The sequence below is a fragment of the Pogona vitticeps genome, chromosome 5 (genome assembly GCF_051106095.1).
Source record: "Pogona vitticeps strain Pit_001003342236 chromosome 5, PviZW2.1, whole genome shotgun sequence".
Taxonomy (NCBI): domain Eukaryota; kingdom Metazoa; phylum Chordata; class Lepidosauria; order Squamata; family Agamidae; genus Pogona; species Pogona vitticeps.
Genome location: NC_135787.1, coordinates 71469106 through 71489377, shown reverse-complemented (window position 1 = coordinate 71489377; position 20272 = coordinate 71469106). Strand labels below are relative to the sequence as shown.

Genomic DNA, 20272 nt, shown 5'->3' with positions numbered 1-20272 from the left:
TTTTCATTACATCCTTGCCTCATAACCCAAGTTTAACACATAAAATAACTATATTTAAAAATTGGGTTTCTAGCTTCTCTCTCTCTCTCTTTCTCTCTCTTATATTTTATGGCATTTCGCACAGACTAGGCAGCCTCAGCTTACCCCTGTCATTGCAGAATATCTAGGGCAGAGGTGGTCAGCATGTGGCCCTATTTCCTCCTCCACAATGAAGTTACATTCCTAAGTTGCAGAAATATTAGTTCTTTCCACCTGGCGACAGACCTCTAATGTTTGTGCTCTCTGTGGAATTATATTTCTCTGCCCCACCCCTGCCAAATATGGCCACATGCTGACCACCAATCCCCAGCATGTCCCAGGATTGACAACCCCACTGTCCATTGATTGGGTTTTTCAGTCAGGTAAAGCAAACGTATTCTTAAGGCAGTGCATAAAAAACCTTGTCAGGAGTTTAGAAAAAGAGGGTATATCAAAAATAGTTAAGTCAGTATTTTGCTTTCTAGTCTTCTGAGCTCCTGTGTCTTTGGGTCTTGTTCATAATAGTTTTCTTAAGTTTTGCTTCCATTTTTAATTTGATCTTTCTCTCTCTCCACACACACAAACACACACACCTTGAAACAACAACAAAAAACACGCACCCCCAAATCTGTCTGCACATGTTTACTCAGATGTACTATTCCTGGCTGATGCATAAAAGGACAGAAGCCCCTTTGCTCATTGAAACTCACATACTATGGCTCACTTGCATTCATTTCTTTTTTCTGTTACAGAAGGTCCACACACCAATTCCTCAACCCTGCCAGATGGCTGTTTCACATGGTACAGTTGCCTCACAATGATGGTGTTAAACATGGTGAACTATTACCATGAAGGATGCAGTTGAAGTTCTTTTCCACAGGCCAATGTCTGAAAATGTCTGAAAATAAAGTTTCTGTCAGAGTTTGAGGGGAAGATTGTGACCTAGGACACAAGACCTGATTGACTTTCTCAGCTTCCCATTGTGCATTAGTTTCCCTTCACTAGATTGTTGATTAAACCAGTGGTTCGTAACCTTTGTTACTCAGATGCTTTTCAACTGCAACTCCCAGAAACCCCAGTCAGGACAGCTGGTGGTGAAGGCTTCTGGGAGTTGCAGTCCAAAACTCCTGAGTAACCCGAGGTTAAGAACCAGTGGATTAAACAGTTAAGTAGAGCAAGAGTTACATTTGCTTACTGTTTGAAAATTAAGTCACTATGCACTGTACCTGAGTGTGCTTTAGTGCAGCTCAGTTACCTCTAAAGTGAATGAAGCCTTTACATATTTTTGATGTACAGTACTGATGCACTTAAGGAAAATATAATAAGCTGCTTCCTTGGCTTTTTAATCCACAGGATGTAAGAGGATATGTAGCTGAACTGATGGGCCTAGTCAGGCTGCTGTTCTAATGTTAGATAGAAAAATAAGACTTGATTGCTTTGCTATTAATGTGGTTCAATCCAAGGCCAACCCTGCCATTAGGTAAAATAAAATAGCTATTTCAGGCAGCAGGTACTGGGCAGCAGCAGTGGCACCATAATGCTGGAGGACAGAATGGTTCCCCTACTGCGCTAGTTCTTGTCCCCAGTTGCAGTGAAGGATGCTGGCCCATTGCCAATGTTGAAGCAAGACCCAAATGCCAGCCTAGTCAAAGTTTGTACATGGAAGTGGGGAGTGGGTGCCATTTTGTCACTCACCTCAGACAGCAAAATGCTTTTCACCAGCCGTGTCCCCACTACATTATGGCTGCTACAGCCGTACTCTTCAACATCTGCTTGACCTATAATGTTTTCCAGCTGCCCCTAAGAACCTAGAGTTTTTAAATGTTGTAAATGTTCTGAAAACTGAAGCACGTGTGCAGGCAAGCTCTTGCCTGTGATATTTCCAGAACTCTTGAACTGTTAGTCTGTCGTGATACTTCTTGGCATATTTTTATGCAGTCGGGTCACAATTAAATCTCTACATGCAGGCGGCAGGAATTGTAAGTCTTGTCATTTCACATTTGTAGAAGAAAGGCACGGACAGTTTAGCAGTAATGAATTCTTCGTCATATTATTGGCCTTTAGCATAGTTCATGCATTTACTGGTTTCCTGCCAATGTGTGAACAGCTGCTTGAAGCATAGACTCTCTAAGCAATGAATGAATTTAAAGGCTTCACTTGTCTCATGCTGAACTCAGTGCAAGATAATATAAACATGCCTGAGTGAGCCTTTAGGCTGCCTGCCTGCCAACTCTATCCTCCTCTAGCATAGGCACAAGAGAAAACTGGAGTTGTTCATTCCTCCTTAACTGTGTTTTAGCATTCTATCCAAGTGAGGAGAATGGATATTATGAACTCTGGCACTGACACCAACATCCCAATAAGAAAAGAGGAACAAAAGTTGGTGGGAAGAGAGATTCTGGTTTCCTAAAGTTAACTACTCAAACTCCACAAAGGAACATAGACATCCATCATCACACATACATGCATTAGCTGTTGAGTAACTATGCTTGCATGACTCATGTTACATACAGCACTGATGTTACCTGTCTGTCATGGGTTTGGAGGGAAAGTTCCATCCTATGGGGAGTGGAAGGCGGGACATCAGGAGGAGGGGCTGTACTGTATATATATGTGGAGCGTGTGTGGAGAAGTTTAGGAGCTGAAAGGAGAAGCTGGAGAAGAGCTGAGAGAAGAAGCTTGAGTGGGAGTCTGTGTGTCAGACAGGGTACTACTGTGTGTCAGTCAGTACCAACCTGATAGGTTCAGGTGTCTGTATGGTTAGCCAGAACTGATAGGTTCAGGGTCTGTGCTTCAAGTTAAGTGTTCTGTGTGAACCAAACTGTGTGTATGTATGATTGAAACTAAGCCACGTTACTGTATCTTATTCACCTGATCATTTTATTTTCCCTGTGTGTTGTTTAAATAAACCTTATTCCTTTATTTGTTAAAAATCCATCCCTGGTCTGTGTGACTTCTTATAGGGAATGGTTGGTGGCAGCTTAGTGAAAGTGGGGCATATCCCAGTAGGTCTGGGTTTGTCACATTGATTGGTGTCCAGCGTGTGGGATACGACTGGTCCAGTTGTCCAGTGGTCCAGCAAAGCCTTGGCAAGTGTGCCCAGAGCAAGGGGGGGTCTAGTCAGGGACAATCTGAGAGCACGTAGGTAATCTTCTAGGTGTACCTCACGGGGAGGTGCGCTAGTAGAAGAACGTGTAACCTCAGATTGGGGACTAGATTAGGGAGCTCTGAGGCAGCCTGTTTTGGCGGGAAAAAAGCTGAGGCAAAACTGTTTAGTAGCAATGATCTAGCCTGCCTGCTGAGAGGCCTAGCAGAGGGGGGTAGACTCTGGCTCGCAACTGTTGCAAGTTAGTGCTGAAGAACAGCAGTAATCTATAGAAAGCTGGTTCTGAGGCAAAAAGAAAAAAAAAGCGGTCGCTTTATTTTGAGGCTTGACTTTTGGAAGCAGCCTGTTCTGGGGGGGGAATTATGCCCTTGACTCGAAGCCAAATGGCAGAAATGGGTGAAGTGAAAGACCCCCAGGTAGACCAAGGTTCTGAGGATGAATTTGGCTCAGTGCAGGGTGACAGCACAGGAGAACAGAACCCAGAACTCAGAAAATTGCTCATAGCCCAACAGCATGAACTGAGGGTGAGGGAAATGGAGGAAAGGGAGAAATAGAGACATTTTGAATTAGAGAGAGAGAGAATGGAAAAGGAGGAAAGATTAGAGAGAGAAAAAATGCAGGAAAGGGAGAGGCAAAGACAATTTGACTTGGAGAGAGAGAAAATGGCATTTGAGTTACGAAAATTGGAACTGATGAACCAGAACAATAATAACAATAGGGATTCTGAGGGAGGCCAATTGTCTAAAGCTGACCTGAAGAAATTCCCTGTGTACCACAAGGGAGATTGCCCTGAGGTGTTCTTTTCCTTAGTGGAAAGAGCGTTTGTGGACTTCTCAGTAAGGGAAACTGAGAAGATGACCATCATGCGATCTTTAATCAGTGGCAGCCTTGCAGAAGTCTATGCAGAGATGCCAGAGGAACTGATGAAAGATTTTGCAGAGTTTAAAAAACTGGTGTTTGCCAGACATGGGATAAATGCGGAACAGCTGAGGCAAAGATTCAGGTCAATCACCAAGAAACCAGAGCAGACTTTTACCCAAGTGGGGGCCCAATTGGTGAGGCTGCTAGAGAAATGGCTATCTCAGGAGGGGACAGAGACCTTTCAGCAGCTCAAAGACTTGATAGCGCTGGAACAGTTCTATTCAGTCCTGCATGGGGAACTGAAATTCCAGGTGAGGGAAAGGAAACCGAAATCTGTGGCAGAAGCAGCCGAGATCGCAGATTTTATTTCCCAAATAAGAAAGCCCTTGGGTGAGGGGAAATCGATGGGGAAACCTAAAGAAACCTACAGCAAGTACTCTCAGGGACCAGGGAAAAGCCAGCAAGGGGGAGGGGCCCATGGTGAAGGGAAGCCCTCAGACATGAAACCAAGACCTCAGATTTTGGAGGGAAAACCAAAACAAGATGAGAAAGACTCAAAATATAGCAGAAAATGTTATTTCTGTCAGGGAAAGGGCCATCTAATCTCAGAGTGTGAGAAATTAAAGCAGCTAAAAGGAATTGTGCCTCAGGATTCGAGTGGAACCAAGCCAAAAGCTGTGTTCTGTGTCCAGAAAGAGCAAAGCTCCTTGTCACTGAGGGAGCCTGTTGCCATGGCTACTCAATCTGGAACAGTTACATCTGCTGATCAGGCTGAGGAAAATGGTCCTCTTGTGGAGGTCAAGCGCTGCTTGCTCGTGAGAACAGATTCTCAGTTGTTTGAAACCGCAGGGGTGGACGTAGGAATACTTGACCATCAGTATCGGGGGCTGAGGGACACTTGTTCCCAGGTGACCCTGTGCCATCCGGATATTATTCCTAGGGAGTATGTAATCCCAAATGAGAGCATGAAGGTGGCAGGGATTGAGGGGCAGGTGATCTCACTGCCAGTAGCGGAGGTACCTGTGAACTTTCAAGGCTGGAGGGGAGTTTGGCGGCTAGCGATTTCATCGACTCTGCCAGCAGCCGTGCTCGTGGGAAATGACCTGGCTGAACATGTGAAACGGGTGCTAGTGATTACACGTTCACAAGCCACCACGGGGACAGTTCAGGGGGGTAATGATGAGCCAGAGACGGAAGCAGAGGGGAGTTCAGAAGCTGTGGTGGAAACCTTAACCACAGACAGCAGATTTGGACAAGAGCAAAAGGCAGACGCCACTCTCCAAAAGTGTTTTGAACAGGTGACTGACGCCCAGCTAACACCTGAAACCCCAGTGAGATTTCTAGAGAAAAAGGGGATTTTGTATAGAGAGACCCTGAGGAATATCTCAAAAGGGGGAGATGGGATCCGAAGTCAGCTAGTGGTACCTGAAAAGTATCGCCCCATGATCTTACAAAGGGGGCACTCTGACATGTTTGCTGCGCACTTAGGGGTGAACAAAACACAGCAGAGAATCACACAGAATTTTTACTGGCCTGACATAGGGAAGCAGATCAGGGAGTTCTGTAAACAATGTGATGTGTGTCAAAGGCAGGGGAACAGCCGCGACAGGACCAAAGCAAAGTTGTGCCCTTTGCCTGTGATTGACACTCCGTTCAAATGCATAGGGGTGGATATTGTGGGACCTTTGCCCAAGGCCACAAAGAGGGGGAACAGGTTCATTCTCACCATTGTGGACCATGCCACGAGGTACCCTGAAGCCATACCCTTGACTAACATTGAAACTAACACAATGGCAGATGCCTTGGTGGGGTATATGTCCCGGGTGGGATTTGCCTCAGAAATAATCACAGATTTGGGCGCATCGTTCACATCGAAGCTCATGAAACGGTTATGGCAAATCTGTGGAATTAAGCACAAGGAAACCACTGCCTATCACCCTGAAAGTAATGGGTTAACGGAGAAGTTCAATGGGACTCTGATGCGCGTGATCAGGGCTTACTTGGCAGAGAATCCAAACAATTGGGACCAGAAGCTGCAATCCCTTTTGTTTGCTTATCGATCAGTGCCACAAGCCAGTACCGGGTTCAGTCCGTTTGAACTCTTGTTTGGGAGAAGGGTGAAAGGGCCCCTTGATTTAATCAAGCAAGATTGGGAGCAGATCACCCAGGATAACCCACAAGATGTTGTGACATATATAGACTCTTTAAGGAATGACCTAAAGAGAAACCTAGAGCTAGCAGCAGAGACCCTGCAAGCTCAGAAGGTCAGAAAGAAAGCTTGGGATGACCAGGAAGGCAGGGAGAGGCACTTTAACCCAGGGGAGGAAGTGCTTTGGCCTAGGCCCTGTAAAGAGAACAAACTGCAGCTGGGTAGCCCAGAAATAAAATATTTGGGTCACATAGTAGGGGGAGGAGTGATAAAGCCCCTAGAGGCCAAAATAGAAGCCGTTCGTGATTGGCCCAGACCCAACACCAAGAAAAAAATCAAATCATTTCTTGGGTTGGTGGGCTACTACAGAAAGTTCATCCCGAGGTTTAGCGAGATTGCGGCTCCGCTGACCGATCTGACGAGGAAGAAGGCTGATGACCGCATCCCGTGGACCAGCGACTGTGAGGAGGCGTTCCGGAGGTTGAAGGAGGCGCTCATCAACTATCCAGTGCTGCGTGCTCCAGACTTCGACCGGGAGTTCATCATCTACACCGATGCGTCTAACAGCGGGGTAGGAGCAGTTCTTTGCCAGGAGGATGAGAATGGTGACCAGCATCCAGTGTCCTACCTGAGTAGGAAACTCCAGAAAGGTGAGAGACATCTGGCAACCGTGGAAAAGGAATGCCTGGCCATAGTCTACGCGATCCAGAAGGCCAAGCCTTACATCTGGGGAAGACATTTTGTTCTGTGCACTGACCATTCACCACTGCAATGGTTAAAGACAATGAAAACCCACAATAGTAAACTTATGAGGTGGGCTTTAAACCTGCAGGACTATGACTTTGAAGTGAAGGTGGTCAGAGGGTCAGTAAACTGTGTTGCTGACGCCTTGTCAAGAAGACCTGAAGAATGAAGACGGCGAAAGAAACATGGACTATGTATATATTTTGATGACAAAAAGTCAAATGTGTCTGTTTATTAAACATGTTGGTTTGTATGAATAAAGGTAACTTGATGTATTGTTAATGGTAAATGTTTAAATGCCTAATAGAGTGTAAGTATAAGTAAGTATGGTATTGTATGTTATTATATAATTGTTTTTGTGTGTTTTAACCAGGTTGTTTTTTGGTGAAAAGCACCTTAGCTTTCCCCCTACAAAACAACTTATAAAGAGGGGAGGTGTTACATACAGCACTGATGTTACCTGTCTGTCATGGGTTTGGAGGGAAAGTTCCATCCTATGGGGAGTGGAAGGCGGGACATCAGGAGGAGGGGCTGTACTGTATATATATGTGGAGCGTGTGTGGAGAAGTTTAGGAGCTGAAAGGAGAAGCTGGAGAAGAGCTGAGAGAAGAAGCTTGAGTGGGAGTCTGTGTGTCAGACAGGGTACTACTGTGTGTCAGTCAGTACCAACCTGATAGGTTCAGGTGTCTGTATGGTTAGCCAGAACTGATAGGTTCAGGGTCTGTGCTTCAAGTTAAGTGTTCTGTGTGAACCAAACTGTGTGTATGTATGATTGAGACTAAGCCACGTTACTGTATCTTATTCACCTGATCATTTTATTTTCCCTGTGTGTTGTTTAAATAAACCTTATTCCTTTATTTGTTAAAAATCCATCCCTGGTCTGTGTGACTTCTTATAGGGAATGGTTGGTGGCAGCTTAGTGAAAGTGGGGCATATCCCAGTAGGTCTGGGTTTGTCACAACTCAACCTTACACAAGTGCTAGTATTCATCATGCCAAGGCAGAAGTGCTATTCATGATGCACTTTCACAGCTGCGTTGCACAATCAGTCAAAAAAGGAACCATGTGATTAGTTGCACAACCCTTGTTGTGTGGGTGGAATGTGTGGCAAATTTACACAAGCATAAAATTATGTGGTACCCAGCCACTCAGTGCTAATAGAGCAACTGATTAGGTTTTTGAAAAGAAGGAAAACAAAAGACTCTGTAACCCAAAGTCTTCTGATATTGATACTTATAATTCCATTTTTGTCATTTTTAATTGCAAGACATCCATTTTATTAAGGGTATTAACCCAATAAGTGATGGACATAATATGAGGCAACTGTAGGGATGTTGCACCCCCATGGTCACCTTCAAAAATGCACAAATAGCCCCGAATTGGCTTGTGTTTCCACACTTGTCCAAAGACATGCACATCCCTAATCCTAATCATAGTTTATCAGAACAAACCAACTTAAAATGTGGTTTATGAAACCATTCCTAATGGAACACTATGAGATTTTTCCTCAGCAAAAACTAGCAGCACAAGCTCAATGTCATCCCTTTGTAGAAATAAATGAGACCCACATCCATCCTCCTAGGGCAACAACAGCCAGTGCAGGCAGTTTCTCAAGAGTGGTGAATCTGCTCTGGGTTTTAGCCCATATGTCACAGGAGCTATCCAAGCACTGAACGTAGTTAATAGACTGGATTCAGTACCAGGGACACCTCCTCCAGAGTTCAGCTTAAAGCTCAAAACAGAGTCATACAAAAGAAATCCTCCAGTTAGGCATCAAATTGCCCTGGACCTTTCAGAGAAAGGGAGTAACTTCTTCCCCCTCCTTCAATTCATCTGAAACTAGTCTGTTAATTAAGTCAATACCGAGGAATGAGTGCAGTATGGCCTTGAAACTTCCTTTCTTATAAAGATAAGGTGCAGGTCATTGCTGCCTTGCAGTTAACAGTCTCCCCCTTCTCTTGGTCACATCCCAGGCATGAACTACAAGGCCTGTTTTCCAAAAGGGCAATATTCCCATTCTCTTGACACCTCCCAAAGAACTACAACTGCCAGGAAAATCTTGCTAGGTCAAATGTTAGGGCAAGCTCTGCTTTAGGAAAACAGTCACATGGATTCATTCAATCTTGTCCATGTTAGACAACAGCAAATATATGTAGAGTTGTAACTATACAGTCAGCACTTAGTAATACCATAAACAAGTATTTTGAGTATCTAAATATCACTCCCCCCCCATTGAGCAGAAAAAAGGAAAAGAAAAGAGAGAAAAAACAGTTGCAATAGGAGTGGGCAATGAACTAAACAAAAGACCTTTCTCTGTAAACAAATTCTGTCGAACCAACCTTCTTTAATTCTTCAATTTGACTATCAGCTATTGTATAAGATGATTCCACATGAATCTTCCTTTCATATGGAAAGAGTGCTGTTGCAGGGAAACCACATTTGCATGTGGGATGAGCATAAAACAAGTGTGAAGAACAAGCCAAAGTTGAAATTTGAACTTGCAGGGTCTGCCTGAGAGGAAGGAAAACAAACCAAGCAATTGTTTGTAGTGAAAGGAAGAGAGCCATCTGGCAAGTCACGACTGCCCCCTGCAGCTCCTCTGAGGGCTAATTTACAACCTGCATTGCCAGAGGAATCCTCAGTTGCAGATGATTCTCTTACTGCCAATATTTATCAGATGTAGCGTTTTTCAGAATCATCTCCCCCTCTCCAAAGCAAACCCTAGTTTTGCAAACTTTTCTTCTTACAAACCTCAATAGTCATTTGTAGCTGATGAATACTAAAGTGAGTGCATGAGAAGGGAGGTAAAAAACACTTTAATTTTCAGCATGTTTCTCTACACTACCAGCATTCTGATGTTGTCCAAGTTCTCCATTGGGTTGCAATAGTTTTTTAAAAAATCCCTGCATGGAAATGCATGCAATTTTTTTTGCACACATGTCCTAATATTCACATTTTATGAATCTTACAAAATATGCATTCCTCTCATTGACTAAAGTGTGTGTATGCAGATTTTTAGACATATGTATGTGTAATTAAGCAAAGTACTTGCCTACAATTTAAAAAACAGAGAACAGAAACTGATGGCCACATTTTCCTCTGAAGAACAGGAAACCAAAAGAAATCCATGTGTGTTTGTTAACATTCTTATAGATTAGATAAACTGTTTTTTTAAAAAGTTAAATGTAAATTTCTTTTCAATCCCTGCACCTGAATCAGCCATATGAGGGTGGGAAAAAGGAACTTTTAAGTACTGTTGGCTTTAGTCTTGAAGTCTCACTTATCTACTCTAGTACACTATACACTATTAAACGTCACCATCCTCCATCTTTGGTCATACTCCTTTAATTTTTTTAACCCTTATTTATAATGAAGGTAATGCATATGAATAGAGTTCCTTTTCCCTAACCCTATAAATACTATATCCACTCATGCCTTAAAGTGCACCACAAAGTTTATTTTTGAAGTATATGGTAGGATTGTCACCCAAACGTCAGTGCCATGCTTTAACTGTTATTGCAGCCTCAGTATATATGCTTGATTCAGAAATATAATGGACTTCAAAATGATTAAAAGCACTTCAGTTAAGTCGATCCACCATCATGTCTTTCATTACTGTGAGTTCACAGTTCAGAACAGAAACTTTCCATCAGGCAGTTAGTTCTTTGTCTTTGTCAGCAACAACAGAGGATCAGCAGGGGAAGGTGGAGGATTCTTTGAGATTCAGGAAAGCCAAATGTTTTTGGCAACCTCCTTTAGAAATGCCTAGCATTACAGTGCCTTAGCTACATGAGCCTTCACGGTCAATGTCTAGGACCAATGTATATATGTCATGTTTAAGCAGTAAGAAGAGAGTGTTGGATTGTCAGAGAATTGATGGACAAGGGCTGCTGAGGCCTTTCTTAGGACCCACTAGTTGACATATTGTCCTGTGTTTATTTCTTCAGGTCATCCAGGGCCTGCCCTATTACTGAAAATGCCTAATAAGCGAAGCATTGACTTCCAGTTTTGTTGGTGTCCGTATGTGGCTGAGAGAATGAGGAGCCCTGGCCCAGTCTTGCCAAAGGACTGCATTTCCTGCCCTCCTGTTCATGAGGGAGGCTTCCCTGAAACCAACAACTGCCACCTCCCCTTACTTCCCCACCCCCGCACACAGTGCAAATACAGCTTCTCCATTTCATCAGAAGCTGCCAGGCCAGGGGTGCATTTCCCTTAAGCCACCTGTATATAGCATAGACTCTGGTTCCATCTAGTGGTGAGAAATACATGGGAACATGTGGAGGGATGACACTAGGCGTCAAATAACTGTTCCCATTTATTTGAGGTCACAGCTATGTGTTCCAGGCAATCCTTTCTGTGTGTGCGTGCAAACACACACACACACACACACACACACACACACACACACACACACACACACACAGCTGTTGCCCTCAGGTGCAGTGGTGGATGCTAGCTCATCAAAAGCATCCAAGTTTCAACTGCCGGTTGGGCCAGTTTACTTTCTATAGGAGAGGGGCAGCATTATGACCTTTGACATAGGCAACAAAATATCCTGGGCTGACTCTGAACTGATTACAAAAGTTTCCTTAATTCTGGATCCTGAACTTGACAGCTTTCTAATAGCTAGCCTTTTGGCCATACAACATAGGAGCCATAGATTCTGTGTAGAGGTGGGGATGAATATGAAAACGAATCACTATTTTTGACAAATATAGCTGACTCCTCATATATTCATTGATACATATTCATCAAATTTTAAGTCTTGATAAATACGGCTTGACAGATATTTTCCTGGTTTTATTTGTCGATCCATTGATCCATCAATATTTGTCTATATTTGTTACCTTTTTCGGGGCCTCTCTGAGCTTGCTGGTGCCAATCAGAAGCTCTGGCTCATCAGGAGATCCTGGATTGGCATGTCAGGCAGCCAACAGCACTGCTGAAAGGGCTGTGGGGGGTGTAACTTTTACAGAAGCTTTATAAGCTTTTCCCCTGTAGCCATTTCCCACTTCTGATTCTCTCCAAATACCTCATTGCCTCCTGGGGGCAAACTCTACTTCACTGCCAAATGTGATGCTGCTGAAGACAAACTCTACCTCAATGCCTCATGCCTCTGTGTGCCTGCCAGAGACAAACCAAGCTACCTCACTGCCAAAGCGCTCTCATTTTGCTGGGGCCAAATCAAACTCTCTCAATGTCATCTGCTTCTGTACCGCATGGTAAATTTTTTTTGGGGGGGGACCAATTTGTGGGTGAATAACTCAGATGTCCAATATCCAATCTTCACTAAATTTTGCAGGTGTGTTGGAGAAAGATATAGGAAGCTTCTTGTGATTTAAGATTCTCCAAGTACCTGGGGGTAACTTTCCTGGGGGTGTCCTCCTTATGGCTATATAACTCAGGGATCCATTACCTAATGTTCCCCAAATGTGCTTGGCTTGTAGAAAATCATCAGAGGAAGCTTCCCTGCAAATTTGTTGTCTCTAGGTGCTTGGGGGCCAGTTTTATCGCTTTTTAAAGTGAAAACGAATTGATGAATCCATTCATTAATTTGTTGGATAATATTCGTAAATTGGTATTCATTGATTCGTTAATCTTGATGAATCACAAATCACAATGAATCACCATTTTTTATTCATCCCCATCCCTAATTCTGTGTAATACCAAAAATCAGATTTCAGTCACTAACATTTGTCTTTATTTTCATTTTACTGTTAATTGTTTTGCCTCATGACTATATATATATATATTTTAAAAAAACCATAAAACCAGTGAAACATTTTCTCAAGAAACTAACATAAACGGTTCTATTGTTCATTCTTACAGATGGATACACAACAGATGATATTGAGTTCTATTGGAATGGAGGAGAATCTGCTGTGAGTGGTGTTAATAAGATTGAGCTCCCTCAATTCTCAATAATTGATTACAGGATGATCTCAAAAAGAGTAGAGTTTGCCACAGGTAAGCTGTCAGCAGCACCTCTGAGGTGCCCTAGAAACAGCAACAGAGGGGAAAAACCTATCCCTGTCATTAATTTTATTTTTCACTTTTCCTTTCTGATAGGGGCATATCCTCGGCTATCCCTGAGTTTTCGGCTTAAGCGAAACATCGGCTATTTCATTTTGCAAACCTACATGCCTTCTACTCTAATTACAATTCTGTCCTGGGTATCCTTCTGGATCAACTATGATGCATCTGCTGCGCGAGTTGCGCTAGGTAATTAAGTGTTTGGATTACGAAGCTATCACCAAGATTTCTGCCAGAAAATTAGCTTGGTCTTCAATGCTCCCATTCATAGCATCCCTCAAACAGCAACAGAATAACACAACAGTTTGTAATTCTATATTGAAACAGCCAGTTTTATGACCAGTTGTTTTATGATTGTACCGTCAGAGAAAAATGAAGCCTCTGCCTCTGGTTTCATATTTGTTGTAATTCTGAAGGGAGTAACTGAAAATGCTGATGATTAAATAAAATTTCCAATGTTACAGCCTGAGTAGGAGGCATTACTGGACATTATTGTTCTTGATGTATCCAGATGATACAGCTTTGAAATGCAGTCAATTGTTCCACCCGGATCTCATCAGAAAATAATGGTGGCTTAAACAGGAACCACAGAAGAAGTTCAAAAAAGATGTTTTGTGCAGTCCCAGTCAAGGTTTTCTTATTTTCCACTTCTGATGACTAATAGCTGGTTAGCAGCATTCAAGACACTGGTCCATGCTGCCTTTAGTGATGTTAACGTTTCCATAAGACTGCTCTTTATGCTGCGTCAGTAAAGGCACCGTGAGAAGAGTATATGAAGTGCCTGTGGTCCATTCACCCAAACCAACACTATTTGCTTCCAGTAAGGAAAGCAGTGATTGGTGGGGACGGGGCTAAGGAATGGTGGAGGGCTAACCTTAAAAACTCTGTCTGCATGTTGAAAAACTTGAATATCCCCGGATCAGGAGCATAATCGAATTCCAGAAGAGTGGTTTAATGTAAGTTAATTATTTTGTGAAAAGTATATGGGGCGGAGGTGAAGAGAAAGAGAATATATTCTAGGGGAAAACCTTTTAAAAGGATTTGGAAAACTAAACTCAGTGCCGAAAGAGAAATGGGCTGCTCCATAACTATTTATTCAAGTTCATTTACAGAAGAACAAAGGTAGTAAAACACTTCATAGATAAGGACTCAGCTCAGCATTGAGATTATCAAAACAATGAGCTAATTGTGGGACTAAAAAGGCTTGGAAGGAGTTTATATTTGGAGAGGAAAAATAAAATAACAGCAACAGAAGAAATCTAACAGAAATGGAACTGTTTAGAACAGACAGACAGTAGCCCAGGTTTCAGGTTTGACATATAACCGGACCAGAATACTTACTTTTACTGGCTTATTGAGAAGAAGAACTGAATAGATTAGATTTGACAGGAACATGTTGCAAAACTGTGATATCTGTGGCTGCTTCTGTTCTGTAAATTCAAATAATTGAGAATAAAGTCCTCCCCCCTCCGGATAAAGCAGTAGTCGGTGAAGTGAGGAATTTTTGTTATGTGCAAATGTCTGGGTTTAAAAATGAAGATTTCTTCATAATTTTTAAAACAGAGATTAAACTGATAAGAAAAGCGATAGCACTCCCTCTGACTTTCTCTTACATCTGCAAGAGAAGAGAGAAAGAGCAGCAATAACATATGGAAAGTGGACGCTAAGAAAAAAAAAATCTATGACTCCCACCTAGGAGTGGAATAAATAATTACTTAAGGCACTCAATTTAAACTTAAGTATCAGGCTACAAAAAGCAAATGAAATTGCAGAAAAAGTAGCTGTCCTATGGATTAACAATTGAAAGAACTGAACAATAGGCAGAAGAAGTTTAAATCAATTATATGTCTAGAGGGAGGTCTAAAGAAAAGGACAAGCTACAGACATGAACCATCAAGAAATTGTTCATCTGATAAAACAACAACATGCTTGATACATCAGGAACAGGCAGAGATGGCAGCACAAGCACAAGAAGGAGAGCTACAGAAGGCTCTTATGGGAGCTATTGGAGAGTTGAAGGGTGAGATACAAAAGAGTGAACAAAAGTTGGAACAGCAAATAGCAGAACTTAAAGAGGACAATAAAACACTGAAAGGATTCATTGCAAAACAAATGAAAGAAATTGATAATAAAATTGACAGAGTCCAAGAACAAACCAGGATGAACACCAAGAGAATATATGAACAAGAAAACTAGAGATTTGCAGACTCAAAGCCATACATTTGGAAGATGAAAATCGAAGGCAAAATTTGAAAATTTGAGAAATCCCCGAAAAAACTTCAGAAGAAAAGGAACAAACAGAAATGATTCTACATTGAGTACAAAGAGTTATATCAAGGATTCAATGGTTGTGATTTGACCTGGAAATATGTCATCAGGTGGGAAGAAGAAGAAGCACAAAGGGGCCACCAATAGATATCCTAATTCATTTTTTGAACTTTCACAAAAAACAAGGGCTTATGAGCATTTTGAGATTGAAACCTGAGTTATTAAAAATCCACAATGTACCCATTCAGGCTTTTAATGACTTTTCAGAACAAACAATAACTTGGTGTCACAGGATAAAGCAGGTTATCACCTTACTAAGAGAAAAATCAATAAAATATACCCAGTCTTCTTACGTATATTTTATAAGGATCAAGTTTACTGAAAGGATGACTGTGAAAGTGCATTAAAGTGGCTGAAACAGATGGACATATTAACTGAGGAAGAATGGCAAGCAAAAATGAAGAAAACAAAGGCCTGGAATTGATTCCGGGACCTGAGGCTGATTTTGAGACCACTTCAGAAGATGGGCGTGATTCCACAGGTGGAGATGGCAAGAAAGAAGGAGAGATTGAACGAGAAAGAGGGAAGAGCTCCAGGCAGCAAAAAGGGGTGAAGAAGAAGAAAAAGATTATCAATAAGTGAAATTGTACTACCTGATGAATATTGTCTTGATTTTACTATTAATGATATTAAATTAAGTTAGATAGAATATAATTGAGTAAACACATGTAAACACATGGGTAAATAATTCAGATCTAAATAAATTATATAAATATAGAGCATCAGATAGTGAATAAAATGGAGTAGACAGAGGAGGGAAAGTCCTAATCATGAACCTGAACCCAGCCTCCGCCCTCCCCCTCACAAGGGCAGGAGGAAATTTTAACCAAGGATACTTGGTGAGAAAAAGGAGGGAAGAAGAGGGATAGATGTGGGGAAGGTGGTAGACGGTGGGGTAGGGTTAAGGACACATAAGGGTGGTGGGCATATTTTGTTAAATTAGTTTTAAGTTTAAGTATTGTTGATTGTGCACACGTGGAAGGAACACAGATCAGGATAATAGGAGCTGAAATATTAAATGAAAATGGTTAAAAATATAAAAATTACAACATGGAATGTGAAAGACCTAAAATGCAGAGTGTGATAAATAAAGGACATGCTGATATAGTGATTTTACAGGAAACTCATCAAAAAAAGGAGGGAGTAAATGAACTTAAGGGTAAATCAATTGATATGCATGAAAAATCATTTGGCAACTCAAAATCCAGGGGACTGGCTAAAATAATATTAAAAAATGTGAATTTAAAACAAAAATAGTGAAAAAAGACCAAGAAGGTGGATACATAATGATACAAGGAAATCTTAAAGGAGAAGAATGTACACTGGTTAACGTATATGCACTAAATGAGAATCAATAATTTTTTTTACTACAATGTTGGAAGAAATGGATAACATTCGATCAGGCTGGAGATTATAATATGGTTATGGATAAAATTAAAGATAAGACAAAACTACAAAAATGAATTGAAATGGGGACAAACAATATAAAACAAATTAATTAGTAACACTGATCTGAAGGACACCTTTATTACTGGAGAATAATAAAGGGAAATGAAAGAAATTCTCATATTACTCTGTAGTGCATAAAACATTCTCCAGGACTGATTATATATTTTGTTTCAAATTATTTACTTTCACAAGTAAGCAATATAGAAACAGAACCTATGCAAATATCTGATCATGCAAAAATTGATATGGAGTTTAATATAAAGGTAGATTATAGAGAAGCAAAAAGATGGACATAAACCAGAACAAATTCCAGATTATCATAGATTGAAGATATCATGGTTTGGAAGAGGTGCAATTGTAAAAATGAAGATATTCCCTAAATTAAACTTTTTGTTTTGGATGCTGCCCATGAAGATAAATGATAAGGAATTAAAAGAATTTCAGAATCTGATTAATAGATATTGTAATGAAAATAAAAGAGAAAAATTAAATAAAAATTATGGTATATACCTCAAAAGAAAGGAGGATTGGGTATACCTGATATTAAATTATACTATATAGCTAACCAATTGAGGCATGTCGCAGAAATTATAATAAATAGTAAAGGATTAATATGGAGTGACCTAGAACTTTATACGATTAAGAATAGTATAGCAAATATTTTCTATAAGGAAAATTTAAAAGAATTGATGAAAAATTTAGATAACCTATTTTTAAATAACATGTTGGAATGTTGGAAGAAGTATAAAATAATATTAAGTCCAAAGACTTCCCCACTGACAAGTGTGGTAGATTTACCTAATTTCCCAGAAAATTTGAGGAAAAATTTAACTAAGGTTTTCACAGAACAGAGAGCCATTAAAATTAAAGACTGTATAAAGATATTTGATACAATGAGAATAAAAGAAGTATTTAAAAAAGAAAGATTTACTTGGCTAAATATAAGACAGTTAGATAATTGGACTAAGGTTTGGATAAAAAAAGAAAGAGAATGTAGGGAGATGACTGAATTCGAAGAAATTATTGAGAAAAGAGAAGAGATGGATCATTACCAAAGAAAAGGGATGTAATATATAAGATGTTCTTTGAGCATTAAAACAGGTATGGCAAGAAGACTTTAACAAAGAAATTAAGGAAGTACAGTAATGTGGAATACGATATGCAGGGAAAGAATAATGAGAGTAAAGGAAAATTGCTACAAAGTTATATGGAGATGGTACTTACAGTAACACCAGTAAAATTGCATATGAGGAATAAAGAGGTACCACCTCTATGTTGGAGATGTAAGAAGGAAAAAGGAACATATTACCATATATGGTGGACTTGTGTAGAGAAACAAAAGGAATGGAAAATAGTATTTAGTGAGATAAAAGAAATTATAGGGATAAATATAGAAAAATGCCCAAGGATAGGTTTGTTAAACATAGTTAGAAAGTGCCAAATAGAAAAAGGGGTAAAGGAACTGATTATAATTGCGGTGACAGCTGCAAGATTAATGATGGCAAAGAAATGGAAAAATAATAAGCAGTTGAGTTTAGAAGAATGGTATGGTGAAATGTGGAATTTAGCCATTAATGACAAACTGACATGTGAATTGAAAGTTAGAAAAGGACTAGTGAAAGAGAATGTTTTTAGTCAAAATTGGAATAAATTTATAGAACATGTATTTTTAAAACCTAAAGGATATACCCCAACAGAAGAATCAATACAGTTTTGGAATAAGACGGGATGCACAAGTTAAAACAAGAAACAAAATTTTGTAAACAATTGTAGGTACATGTAGTAAATGTATTGTTATATAATCCTGAGGGTGAAGGGTAATATAGCACAAATGTGTAGGCATCCTTCAGTCTCGAGAGACTATGGTATCGTGCTCTGTATGAAGGTCTTGGAACAGTGTCTTGTGTGGCTGAGAAGGCCAATTCGAGAGTGACAATGTCTTCCACATTGAAGACAAATACAATCTGTCCCCTGTCCAGCTCCCTGGTTTTGCTGCTTTCGTGACTGCCTCTTTGCCTCGGCCTGCTGTAGAAGTGTCTCTTCAAATTGGGAGAGGCCATGATGCACCGCCTGCCTCCAGGCTGAATGCTCAGACGTCAAGGTTTCCGATCTGTTGAGGTCCATTCCTAAGGCTTTCAGATCCCACTTGCAGATGTCCTTGTAACGCAGCTGTGGTCTCCCACGGGGGCAGCTTCCCTGCACTAATTCTCCATACAGGAGATCTTTTGGAATCCACCCATCAGCCATTCTCACGACATGTCCAAGCCAACGTAGAACAAATGTGTTGTCGGGAATATATGTATTGTTTATGTAAAAATTTGATGTTTTTTAAATAAAAGGAAAGCAGTGATCTTTCCCCTAAGATGATGCAGGAACTGCATTTCAAATTTTCATGCAATATACAAGTGGACATGCAACAAAGTGCTTGTTGGCCAGAGAGTGCTCTTGCTCATGGGTCCAAGAAGTCAACCACTGGATATTGTCTGGGATCTTTCTCCCTCCTGTTTTTCCATTTTTCTCTCACAGCAGTAAGCCAGCATTTCAGAGCCATTGAATGTGCGTAAAACTCATTAGACTGTTTTGGTTTCCCCATATTAATTTTTTCACATGTACTTCTGCAAACCTTGGGGTTCCCTTAAGTCTATGAATACCTCCTTCTTGTTTGTAGGTGGCACCATTTTGGCAACATAAACATTGGCCCTCAAAGAATGAGCTTTCCATTGATACATAGATTTTTAGAGACAATTTATTGGTGGCCTCTTTCCATGTAACAACTTGCATCATGCAGTTGACTTTTTCCTTCTTCCTAGGGATCACTACGGTGTTGACAATGACCACCATCAGCACCCATCTCAGGGAGACACTGCCAAAGATTCCATATGTGAAGGCAATTGATATTTACCTAATGGGATGCTTTGTGTTTGTGTTTCTTGCCTTGCTGGAGTATGCATTTGTGAACTATACATTCTTTGGTAAAGGCCCCCAGCATCAAAAAAAAGCAGCTGCAAAAGCCAGCAGTGAGAAGAAGAAAGTGGAGATGAACAAAGTTCAGGTAAGTGTCTTCCTGAATTTACATATATTTCCCTTTATATCTAGACAGAGTTGAAAATGCTGTGAAAACAGAACCCATGCTCAAACCCCCCAAAAAAACCATTTTAGTCTTCATAAGCAAACAAACGAATACGTAGAATAAGGTAATTAGTACAGATCTTGGATTCCTTAGAAAACTGATCTCATTTCAGAGCTCAAAAGCCTTCAAAAATGAATAAATAAAACCAATAAATACATTTGTAAAATATGCAGTCCAAGTTTCTACTTCTCATGATTATGGGCCATCCTTTGGGGAGTATTTGGGCAGAGATGAGAAAAGTATCTGGCTATGCCACCCGGAGCTTTCAGAGAGTTGTGATCCAAAAAAGTAACTTTTCGTTTCTATTTTGGGGCATTTGAATAAGAATTGCTTCATACGCTTGTGCTCCTGTGATTAATAGAAACAAGCAAGTTTCTATTAATATCAATCTCGTCCCCATTTTAGAAAGCCTTGCATTTTTTACATCCAATTTAAAAGGGTCATTTTTATCTATT

The 20272-nt window shown here is 40.6% G+C and overlaps 1 protein-coding gene across 2 annotated transcripts in view; it reads left to right on the top strand.

Annotated features, from left to right (window-relative positions):
* The window catches only part of GABRB1 (gamma-aminobutyric acid type A receptor subunit beta1), a 147504-nt gene that overhangs the window by 121410 nt on the left and 5822 nt on the right, over positions 1 to 20272 (top strand). For both annotated transcript variants that reach the window (XM_073001217.2, XM_078394703.1), the window contains exons 6-8: positions 12707 to 12844; positions 12947 to 13099; positions 19498 to 19739. In XM_073001217.2, the coding sequence (XP_072857318.2) occupies positions 12707 to 12844; positions 12947 to 13099; positions 19498 to 19739 (533 nt within the window). The remainder of the gene's footprint in view (positions 1 to 12706; positions 12845 to 12946; positions 13100 to 19497; positions 19740 to 20272) is intronic.